Here is a 12,685-nt window from a genome sequence, read left to right on the forward strand (position 1 = left end):
AGCAGACGTGTGTGCAAGTTGCATTTATGTGAGTGTTTGTGTGTGTGTGTGCCTGCGTGTGTGTATGTGTGTCTACTGCTGACAAAAGCCTTAATGGCCGAAAGCTTTAATTGTGTGAATCTTTTTGTTGTGCCTATCACGACTCAGCATCTCCACTATATGGTGAATAGCAACTTTCCTTCTTTACATTTCATCATGGATTTTCCATTGTTTGATTTTTTCAAATTAGGCATTTTCATTGGTGTGATGACCAGTCTTTGTCAATTGAAAGTCTTTATGTACTGTTCCATTGGTAAATCTAGCAACAGCTATTCTGCTGATATTCATTCAGGACACTGTCATTAAGCAATCAAGTAAATCACTTCTTGGTGTTGTAAACAAGAATAACATTCAGTGGTCAGATTATCTACACAGTCCATTCTTGTTGTCTATACTTAGTTCTTTTGTACATAACATTGTTGTACAGCCTACTAATGTACATTCAGTATTGAGTGACACTGAACCTAATTGTCATTCACATCACAGATTCTTAAAATTAATTATCATTATCTGTTGCACAAATGTGTCCTCTTATTTGCAGTAGAACAGTTAACAAAATGCTAGTCTTATGCAGCCTGAAATAAACATTACTATACACAGTGAGTTACTGATTTTCATCAATGCAAGTACCACAAAAATGCTAACTTGAGCAAAATTTTAAGTGCACTTACATTGAGCTGTCAGTTTGATGGTAGCAGTACATAGACTTTTTACTCAAGTTTAAGAACCTTGAACATCGCACCGCGTCAGCAATCCTTGGTTAATATATTAAAAAACTAAAAACCCGCCTCGATTGCGAAAAAAGCACCTAGTGTTAAGTGTTAACCCAGGTTTTGGCATAGGTAACTACACCTTCTTCAGAACAACAATAAAACCCACAAGTACCTAAGAAGACCTTTGTCAATGATTAAAAGAACACCATAGCTATACATTTATAAACGAAAAAAAAAGGAAAACACAAACAGTACATACGTACAAAGTCAAAACCACTACTTAACTTAATGGTGTACGCTCCACCTCACACCGGCCTATGTTCGATGGGCCATGACCCGCCATAAACTGCAGCTACAAACGGTCTCTCGCTTACAAGCTTGACCTGCTATCTATGCACAGGTGCAAGACAAGGGAAGTTACTTCAATGCGCATGCGAAGACGAATACGAGAAAGTTTATACATGGGTCAGGGCTAAATAGCCCATATATTCCCAACCGTGGGTCAATGTATATCAAAAAATGAAATGGATAGAACAAGAGATGAACTAAATAGGAGATGAAACCTAAAAATAACCGCACATGGTTGCTTATGCTAGTAAAGAAACTTATATATGAAGCTACCTATGACAACAGGAGGAACTCTTAAAAACTATACCTAAAGCCAATAGTTAGCCTGGGGGGGGGGGGGGGGGTACAGAGGTATATGTCTGCTTGTGTCTGTATATGTGTGTGTGTGTGCGAGTGTATACCCGTCCTTTTTTCCCCCTAAGGTAAGTCTTTCCGCTCCCGGGATTGGAATGACTCCTTACCCTCTCCCTTAAAACCCAAATCCTTTTGTCTTTCCCTCTCCTTCCCTCTTTCCTGACGAGGCAACCGTTGGTTGCGAAAGCTAGAATTTTGTGTGTATGTTTGTGTTTGTTTGTGTGTCTGTCGACTTGCCAGCGCTTTCGTTTGGTAAGTCACATCATCTTTGTTTTTAGATATATTTTTTCCCATGTGGAATGTTTCCCTCTATTATATGCATATATAGTGGTGTAGATATATATATGTGTGTGTGTGTGTGTGTGTGTGTGTGTGTGTAAGTAAGTAATTGTTTGTAATACCAGTAGATAGGTACATAATTAACATTTTTGTATTACTTTGCTGTATGACAAATCATAGTTAAAAATATTAAAAGCTCAAAAATTTTTCCTCCTTATCAATTATTTATTGCACAAACTTAACACAGTTGTATAAACAACATTTTTAGTCTTTTCTCCTTCTGCAAAGACGTAAAGATTTTGCGGCAGCTGGATACAGGTGTGCATGACACATAGATTGTCCATGAGAGAAAGGTGATTTTACTAAATGCACTCTGGCCAATTTGAGTGTTTACCATTGGACTATATTTATGGTCATTCCAAAAGCAGGTTTTAGTCAGAAATGAAATGGCAAATTTTTCAGTATAATTAGGATTCGTGAAATCAAAAACTTTCTCCTTTAGCTGTGACGCTGATTATAATAGCCCTAACAGTATTTTGGCCCAGATATGTAACTTGTAAGTGTGCACTGTTATGCACTCTGGTCGCATCAAGATTTCTCACTAAGAGGACCAGAATACCAACCCTTAATATCAGTTTATATGAAGGCACTCCTCACAATTTCAATTAGTGAAAGAACTCTGTAGGGTATGAGGTGACTTGTTCACACAGATATTCCACAATATCTCCTTCTAATTGTGACTTTTTTTCATTTATCTCTCCTACAAATTCATTAGTCAGCATCAAAACTGCCCACCAGGAGTTATTCTTTATTTCCCATATTCACGTGCAGTTCAAGAAATTAGCTACCCCACCTTCTCCTAGCTGAACAGTGGTGTTTCCCTTCCTACCCCTCTGCAGCTCCCTAAACAACCACACCATCAAACACCATTTCTCTCCTACAAACCGAGCTTGGCCACCTCCTTAACATCTAGCAGCCTTCACCATGTCTTCCAGACCAAGAATAACCCATAATCACAAGAACCAGTCACAACAGTACAGTGTCCTCAGCTTCTCATCTAAACCACTCTCCCCTCCTGAATTATCTGTATTATCTAAGGCTCTTACTTTCAGCCCTAAACCTGCATTTTATCATGCTGCTTTGGTGAAGGACCTACTTTCCTTCACATGTAATCTCAACTGGAAATATCACTTTGCAAACCAAATCCAAACCCCTTGCAACAGCAAATCTGACATTGAACCCTGCCTTGAACAGTTCCAGTCACAATCTCAACTTGATCCACACTACTACCTCAAAATTATTCCTTACAAACCTTCCAAGAACTCCTCACATCCAGCATTGCTTTGCAACCCTTCCTCAGGTCCCTACATGACCCTAACATGTCCTCTGCAGAACTTCAGGCTGTATATTCCCTAATACCTGATGACTCCATCATTATTCTCCCAGCAGACAAAGGATCTAACACTGTGGTACTTGACAAAAAGGAGTATGTTAGAGAAGGTCTAGGCCAGCTGTCTGATAGCTCTACATTCAGTATCTGCCATCAAGATCCCATCCCTGTGATTCAAGATGACTTGCAGTCCCTGCTTAAAACCTCAGGCCTCTCACAAGGACAAACACCTCAATCCATAGAACTTCTTACCCTATCCAAACCATGGATCCCCACCTTTTACCTTCTTTCTAAGATCTACAAACACAGTTATACTGGCCATCCTACAGTTGCTGGCTTCAAGGCACCCACCAAAAGTATATCTGCCTAAGTTGATCAACAACTGCAACCCGTAGTACAAAGACTTCCCTCCTATGTCAAAGATACCAGCCATTTCCTAGATCATCTGAAATCCATTTCTGTCTCACTACACACCCTGCTTTTCCCTCCTCCATATACGTGGTCAGACTGCTGCTGAACATTTCCTCAATCAGCATCCACATTATTCCAAACCTATGACATCCTTCTTGTTCACCTTAACCAGCTTTGCACTTAACAACAATTACTTCATCTTCGAGAAGCAGACATAGAAACAAATCAGGGGTACAGCCAAGGGAACCAGGATGGATCCTTCCAAAACCAACCTTAGAGGCAGCTTTTCTGGGATCCTTAAGCCTTCAGGCCCTTGTTTGTTTTAGATACATTGATGACATCTTTGTCACATGGACTCATGGTGAGGCTGACCTGTTAAAATTCCTGGAATCTCGTAATGCCATCTCTCAATTAAATTTCACATGGTCCTATTCCAAATCCTATTCCACTATCTGTGATGATGTTCTCATCCTCACCCAAGGCCTTCTACTGACTTCTGTCCACGATAGACCTACTAACAAATAACAGTACTTACATTTTGACACTGGCCATCCTTTCCACATCAAACATTTCCTCTCATACAGCCTTGGCGTTTGAGGCAAACGTATTTGTTCTGATGCAGTTTCTTTACAGCAATACACCACCATTCATACCTCAGCCTTCACTAGACCTAATTACCCCACCAGTCTAGTTCAAAAGCAGTTTTCCTGAGCCATCACATCCAGTCCTGGTACTGCTGATCCCTCCAAAAAATAACTTTGGAGCTCACCACCCAGTCACTCAGTATTATCCTGGTCTGGAATGTATTACTCAGCTACTTTGACAAGGACACGACTTCCTAAAATCTTGCACTGAAAAGAGATCCATTCTGTCTGAGATTTTACCCACCACATCTAGAAGATCTTTTTGTCATTCTCCCAATCTCCCCAATATTCTTGTCAGACCTTATGCTCCTACTGCACCTATCTCCCTACTTTATGGCTCCTACCACTGTGACCATCCCCACCACAAGACTTGTCCTTTGCACCTTCCTACCACCACGTATATCAGCCCTGTCACTGACAAAACATATACTATCAGAGGGAGAACCACCTGTGAAATGACACATCATGTATCAGATGTTATGTATACACTGTTCGGCCTTTTACATTGGCATGACTACCACCAAATTATCAATTAGGTTAAATGGACATAGAGAGTGTATACTGTCAACAGGGAATATCCTGTTGCAAAGCATGCTTTACGTGACAGTCGTGATCTCAGTACCTGTTTCACCTCAAGTGCCATCTTGATTCTTCCCCCAGACACCAGTTTCTTAGAACTCCATAGGTGGGAACTTGCAGTACAACATATCCTTGGTTTTTGCCACACACCTGCTCTTAATTTACATTAATTTCTTCTGTCTCAGCATTTCTTCGTGGTAACTGATCTTTTCTTTACTCTGTTTTAGTTTTATACATCTTTCATTGACTTACCCATCTGTTTTTCACTGTCCCTCTCCCATCTATGTTACATACAATACACTTAGCTTTTCATTCTGATTAACTTGTGCAGTTTTTCCTTCTCATCCTGTCTGGTAAGTGTCCCCTGACCTGTTGTTCTGGGTGACTTTCTCAAAATCCCTTTCCCTAGATCTCTCCAGTCCTTTTCCTTCACCCCTCTTCCTTCCTCTTCAACCCTTCTGCCTGAAGAAGGAACTACTGTCTCCAAAAGCTTGTCTAATCATAACTTTCTTCTGTGTGTGTGTGTTCTGGTGCTGCGTGGTGAGTAGATTTTTTTATCTATCAAATTAAATTATTTTGTCAAATGTTGATTGTTTTCATTGTCTTATTTCCACAGATATTTTTCTGTGAAAACTGTCCAGCTTCAACAGGTGGTATAGTAATTCTTTTTAAAATTTCAGAAACCATGTGCATGAGTAAACATTGGATTTGCACTGCCACTGAATAATTTATAAACATTCCAAGTCATAAACATTCCTACTTCACCCTTTTTTTTAAGTAGGCTTTGTTATTCTTTGGGGTTCAAGCCCTGTGCCAAATTTTATCAAAATCAGTTCAACAGTTTGGTCATGAAAATGTAGCAGTGAGAGTTACTATTCCATTTATGATTTGAGTATGGATTATGTTCATTTAGCCAATTCTTTAATTAATTGATTTATTGAATAATGATGGATTGTATCTGGTTCTAAAAAATAAGGGCAACAAAATTATAAACTCAAATCCTGGAATTAACAGGTATACTGGCTCAGATGGCAGAAGTAATTTTGGATAAGTTAGAACTTTAATTGCAGTTATCATTCCAATTAATTTGTTTTCAGAAAAATGAATTAGGTTGTTTGAAATAGTGGAATGATTATTTTCTAATGATTGGTGTCAGCACTTTCAAATTGACTGATTAGTTCATACTATTTTTACCATTACATGTTACTGTAATAATTTCAGTTATTAGTCACTTGTCATTAATACAGTTTTCAGTGAATAGGTTACAGAGACTGTTATCCCTTGTTGGAAGACATAGGGTAAAAGTGAGAGAAATTAAGCAGTGCTCAGTTTATCTTACCACCTGACTTTATCAGTCCTCTTCCAAGTTAGTAAGATGTTATGGTGTACTGATTGTCACTTAGGTAGATATTTTCATATTTTGTGTGACACTTGGTTTTTAATATTGTACAAAATGGCTGGTCAATACTCTCTTCTCTCAGAAATTTGCTGTTGACACAAATCTGTTGAAATTTATTGGCTTAAATTTTTTAATTTTTCTTGAGGAAGTGTTTTATATTTGTTACCTGTACGCGCTGGTGAGATTTGGATGTACACTTATCTGTGCACTTATGGTTTAAATGATTTGGCTAATAGGTTGTTATTATAGTGTTGTTCCTTGGCTCTCTAAAATAAGTGAAAATTGTAGTGAGTACATTTCAGTGAAAGCTAAAATAATTATTGTCATCAGTGTTGCAGCAAAATAATATATTTTGCAATTTAAAGTAACTTGCAGTGTGCATATATGAAAAAAAGATGCTTTTTGTCCTTCTTTCCTCCACAAGTACCTTATAATGTGTAGCGAAGGGTACTGTGTGCACCATTGCCATTTCTTCCCTTTCCTCATGCGAATGCCGGGATGGTTCCTTTGAAAGGGCATGGCCGATTTTCCTCCCAATCCTTCCCTAACCCGAGCTTGCGCTCCGCCTCTAATGACACTGTTGTCGACGGGTCGTTAAACACTAACCACCACCATCTTCCCTTTCCAGTTCCATTTGTGAATGACATGTAGGAAGAATGACAGTCAGTAAGCATCATTATCATCTTGACTTTCACTGTTTCCACTTTCATGTTTATTTTGTGAGCCAGAACATTATGACCACCTACCTGATAGCCAGTATGACCATATTTGGCACGGATAAAACAGCAACGATGCAGTGTGGCATGGAAGTAATGAAGCCATGGTAGGTCACTACAGGGAGCTGATGGCACATCTCCACACGCAAGTCACCTAATTCCCATAAATTCAGGGGGGGGGGGGGTGATGAGCTCTGACACCATGTTCAACCGGGTTCAGATCTGGTGAGTTGAGGGGCCAGCACATGAATTGGAACTCGCCACTGTGTCCCTTGAACCACTCCATCACATTCCTGGCCCTGTGACATGGAGCATTATCTTTTTGAAAAATGCTACTGCCGTTGGAAACATGATCGTCATGAAGAGGTGTATATGGCGTGCAACCAGTGTACAATACTCCTTGGCCCTGATGGTGCCTTGTACGAGCTCCACTGGAGCCATCGATGCCCACGTGAATGTTCCCCAGGACGTAATGGAGCTACCACCAGCTTGTCTCCATCCTGCAATTCAGGTGTCAAGGAGCTGTTCCCTGGAAGACAGGTTTGCATCCTCTCATTGGCATGATGAAGAAGATATAAGTATTCATAAGACCATGCAATGCTCTGCCACTGCACCAATGTTCAGTACTGATGGTCACGTGTCCATTTTAGTGGTAGTTGCTGATGTCGTGGTTTCAACATTGGTACATACATGGCTCATCAGCTGCAGAGGCCCATCATTAGGAGTGTTCAGTGCACAGTTGTACACTGCCCAGCATTAAAGTCTGATGTTAGTTCCGCCACTGTTCACAGCCTATCCTGTTTTACCGCACTGCCCCGCCTACGATGTCCGACTATGTGTAATGAGGGGAGGTTACCCAACCCCTTGATGTCTGGACGTGGTTTCACTACATGTTGAAGACACTCATCACAGCACTCCTCTAACACCCATAAAGTTGTTCTATTGCATGGCCATTTTATATCGATAGTAGGTCGGTGGTCGTAATGTTCTGGCCAATCAGTGTATGTTGCTTGACTCTTTTTGCATGCTATTTCAGAACAAAAATGGTAGTAATTATGTCATGCTAATTAGTGTAAAATGTAGTAATTTAACACTGTATAATTATTTGTTAAAAATCTGTTTAGCATGCAATATTCAATGAAGAACTAATACACTCTTTATAGGCCTGCTGTTTTCTCAGCGTATGGCATCACAGAGGTTTCATGTTGGGCATCCCTCCAGCGTGTTGAGCTTGATGCAGAAGAAGCAATGACAGTACCTCTTGGCAAACCTCTGTCAGAAACATTGATGGAAGTACGAGATGAACAAGGAAATGTTTTGACTGCTGGAGAAGGTCACATGTACATTGGTAAGGCTAAAACCGAAGTATGATAGTGACCTCTTAATCATCCATTTATTTGTTACTTTATTGTTACTTTTGCTGTTGGACACCCATATTGAGACAGTGATGTTTCCTCTTGTTGTATTTGGGATAAGAAGGACTACAGGTTCTAAATCTCATGTATATGCGGAGCGACTGTGTTTCACTGTATGCTCATAGCAGGTGTATGTCCCTTCTGTCAGAAGAATAGGAAAGTAAAAGGAGGATTAGCTATAGATTTACTGAGTTGTAGGCTGTTTGTAAGAGATAAAAATTCGTGTCTCTACGATTCTCTCTACTAGAACTGAATATATATGCCCATCCCATTAATGTGATATCACAGGTTTATATTTTACTTTTTATAAAAAAAACTGAGTGAACTTATATATGAGGTTGTGTGATGGCTGAATAATCAAAAGAGAACAACTAGACACAGAGAATAAACAATTTTGTTCAGTATGTTCATTAATCTACCAGCCTTATGAAGAAGAAGAAAAATAAGATGGGGAGGAAATGAAACTGCTGCATTACTAAAGACCTATTTGTTCTGGCATTAATGCACAAATGCTTTTTGATTTCAAACTGTGCTCTTTATTATTACAGTTTTCATCAAAACTGGACAGCTCATCAGGAGATGATGAGAAAATGATTACATACATATTCTTGTGCTCCACTGGAAAGCTCCTTCATAGTCTCATGGAACACATGGTGCAGATATGTTTTGGGCATTTGAAGGAACATTTTAGGACTGAAAAGGGTGCTAGTTTGAAGATGACTACCACTGAACATAATTGATACACAAATTTGCAATATCATTTGTTATTTTCTTCCTACATGGCATTTTCCACTAAAAGGCCATAATACAAGTTAATAAATCAGTTAGACCCTAATGTAATGAACAAATAGTTCAGTAATAATCTGAGCAGTCTTGTTTCTTTTGTATTGATGATGTATATCTGCAAGCTTCATCAACTGGACAAACAGGAGATGCTTATGAAGAAATCTAGTAGATGTTCAACCGTTTTGAGCATAAATTTCATTGAAACTTCGATTCCTCCTCCTCCTATGACTACTACTACTACTACTACTACTACTACTACTACTACTGTTACTATTACTATTACCTCTACCTCTACCACCACTACTACTACTACTACTACTACTACTATTATGTCTGCAGCTAATAACAATAATAATAATGATAATGATAATAAAGAATTTAGCCAGTTGAGAATTCAAGGTACTGAGAAAGACAGAAAACTAAGCTAGCATTTAATTTTCTTGCTTTGAGTGATGCACATCTTTGCTTTATGCAATGTGAATTCTTCACAGAGAAAATAATGACAAAAAAGTACCTCAAGTAACTAATGAAATAAATAAGGGCACCAATATGAAACAGTGTACTGCATGAAGTATATGTAAATTAAAGTGAATGCTTAAAACTTACATAACTTAACATATCAGTCAACAGAAAAGTTGATTTATAAACAGCCAGTAGGGCTTTAAAAATAAAAGTTCCAGGTTTATGACTTAACAATCTTCAGATCATGTAGTTATGTTATTCAGATGATTATTACTTTACATTTAAAGAAGAATCAAGTATGGGATATAATTATCTATATGAAGGTATATCGTTGCTCATAAAATAGAAAAACCACTGAGCATCTGCAACAGAGCATGGTGGGATTCTCCTACTTGTTCTTACACCAGTCCTGATATCCATATAATTTTTTTTTCTTTTTCTGATCTTTTTTAATTCATAATGCATATACCATAATTACATAAAATAACTAATTTCTTATTGATACTGAACTTTATTATTCATAACATAATTTATCGATTATTCACGGCAGTTGCATAAATGGTTCACATTGAAATACTTTATGTAAAGAAATGTCGTAATTTATATTACCGGTAAACTGTGTGCACATCAAATTTCTACCATGCTAATAATTCTCTGTTGTAGCATTGACATATCTTAATTGAAAGTTCTGATCCCTCTCTTTCAAAAAAATGTTTTAGTTTATCTAAAACTGTAATATTTCAAAAGTTATTCATATTCAAAAGTATCATATTCCAGAATGTTCCATTCTTAAAATGCAATTGTTTCCAAAATCTACTGTTATAGTTTTGTAGCCCCAATTTTTCTGATTCTTAAAATAACATGTTAGTTTATGAAATATCCAAATTGTAGAATGTAACTTTGCAGCAACTTCTTGGTGGGCTTTGGAAATCTCATTGCATGTTAAAACTTCCCTCTCATAAAATAGTTTCATTTATACCAATATAAAAGGACACAGCCTTTAGCTAAACAAAATTTATGTCACTGCCAATTGCATCTGTGTTTCTTTTACATTTTCTGTCTTTTATGTTAATATTCAGAATGTAATTCAATATGTTGTTACTTCGGTAATTGGTTTGTCTGTAACTAAATGTCGCACAATAAGCCATGGCAGTTAAAACCAGGTAGTCGATAAGGAAATTTCTATGTCAGTTGTCTTCAACTAGCACAGGCACTATGTTGTTAGTCATTCAGTATATGATAATCATAATATAATGTTCAGTGTCAGTCAGTCTGTATGCAGGAGTAAATATGTAAGGTTTTATTCAAAACAACTTTTCATTTGTGATGTCATTTCTTAATGTTCCATAAGCTAATAACAGCGTATGTAGCTCACTGACCTGTGATGACAAATTGAAATAGTTCATGACAACCAAGTTGATTGTCTAAAGTGCTTATGAACAATAAATATGAAAAAAAGTAAAAGTTAGTGTCATCTAGGTTGAGCAGAGGGTGGTTATAATTAAAATTTTGCTATTTTATAGGGGCTAAATGAAAAACAAATGATCGTAGGTCAATGGAACTTTGTGGAAAAATTTATAAAGACATGTAGAAGAGAAATAATGAATAAACCATTGAAAGAAACACATTTTAATTCCAACATGACAGGGTAACATCTGTTAACTGTGTACTGTATTTACGTTCCAGGATACAGATGATGCTCAAGGTGATGACCACCCACAACAGGGTGGAGCCACCCTAGAGATACCATTTTACAATTGTTCACAGCACTTTTTGAACAGTTGACCATGCAATGTTCAGCTCTCATGACAGCTCATGCATTGTTTGGAAATTGCATATTTTGTCCAGCATTCTCAGCCATGGCAACAATATTTCCTTCAACAATTTGCAGCACAATTGGCTGTCGGCCGCTGCCAGAAGCAGTTACCAAATGACCAGTTAATTTGAACTTCCGAATCATGTTCTTCAGCGCTGGTATGAAAAGAGGACCTCTCTGTATTCCTTAATTGTGTCAATACTTACAAACAGCAGCAGCACTATTGCTTTGTTTTGATAAAAACAGCTTTATGAGTAAAGTTGTGCTCACCTTGTCCAGACCCATGTTGACTGTATCTAACTCTACAGCAATCTGATGCTTCTGTTTCAACCCTAAGTTGAGGTATCAGTACCGATGCCTAACAGCAAGTCATGATTCTAAAACTGCTTACAATGCAAATCCTGTGATGCACAGTGTGAACATTGTTCCGATAAAGTTTGGTACCCATAAGGTAAATAGTTTTCTGTCTACACTGGCTCAAGTAATGAAGGTTTAATTATGAACACCATGTAGAATCATTTGATAATGGGTCAAAGTTACTAATAATCATCAAGAAGAAGTAAAGCAAAAGAAGAAACAGGTCGGTAAGTTACAAACAGACAGGCACACTGAAAAGATGACCAAATGTTAAACTTTTGAATAGAGTCATCATATCAAATGGAAAGTTCAGTTGAGAAAACTGTTAAATTTACAAGGAGACATTATGGCTGGTAATTACTTATGTTCAGGAGCTGAACTTCTTGTCACTGCAAAATGGAAAATACTAGCCCTAGCTTTTGATACGTCTATGTCTCTAACAAGACACACACACACACACACACACACACACACACACACAGAGAGAGAGAGAGAGAGAGAGAGCATTACTGTTGTCATCTGGCACAGCAGCCTGTCTGGGCATGATCTAACAGTGTTCCCTTGGATATGTGTGAGAACGCGAAGGAAATGTAGGATGAGCGGAGGTGGGAACAGTGTGGTAGGGGATTAAAAAAGATTGTGCTGGTGTGCAACTTGTTGGCACATGAAAGGGCTGTGGTGATGCCTTTTTCTCACTATCTTTCCCACCTCTACATATGTGGTATTCCCGTAGCCACATAATACAGCTTTACGTCTCAACTGTCCAGGGTCATATCCTTGTGGAAGGCCCAGATGCAATACCAGTACCATATGAGGTCTGTTCAAAAAATTCTGCAACATTCGTAATTTCTCACCAATGGTGTGTTGGAGCAGAATTTGGTTGGCATCCATGGACATGCTTGTGTTTAATATCTAACTGCTAGAAGTTTCATTGTTGTATGTCTGTTAGTTATTGTTCAGTGCTGTATTGAGCAGAA

At 38.1% G+C, this 12,685-nt stretch overlaps 1 protein-coding gene across 2 annotated transcripts in view; it reads left to right on the forward strand.

Moving 5' to 3' along the window:
* The window catches only part of LOC126176933 (beta-alanine-activating enzyme), a 178,095-nt gene that overhangs the window by 39,297 nt on the left and 126,113 nt on the right, over positions 1–12,685 (forward strand). For both annotated transcript variants that reach the window (XM_049924124.1, XM_049924125.1), the window contains exon 4: positions 8,036–8,220. In XM_049924124.1, coding sequence (XP_049780081.1) covers positions 8,036–8,220 — 185 coding nt within the window. The remainder of the gene's footprint in view (positions 1–8,035; positions 8,221–12,685) is intronic.

The sequence above is a fragment of the Schistocerca cancellata genome, chromosome 3 (assembly GCF_023864275.1).
Source record: "Schistocerca cancellata isolate TAMUIC-IGC-003103 chromosome 3, iqSchCanc2.1, whole genome shotgun sequence".
In the NCBI taxonomy this organism is placed as follows: domain Eukaryota; kingdom Metazoa; phylum Arthropoda; class Insecta; order Orthoptera; family Acrididae; genus Schistocerca; species Schistocerca cancellata.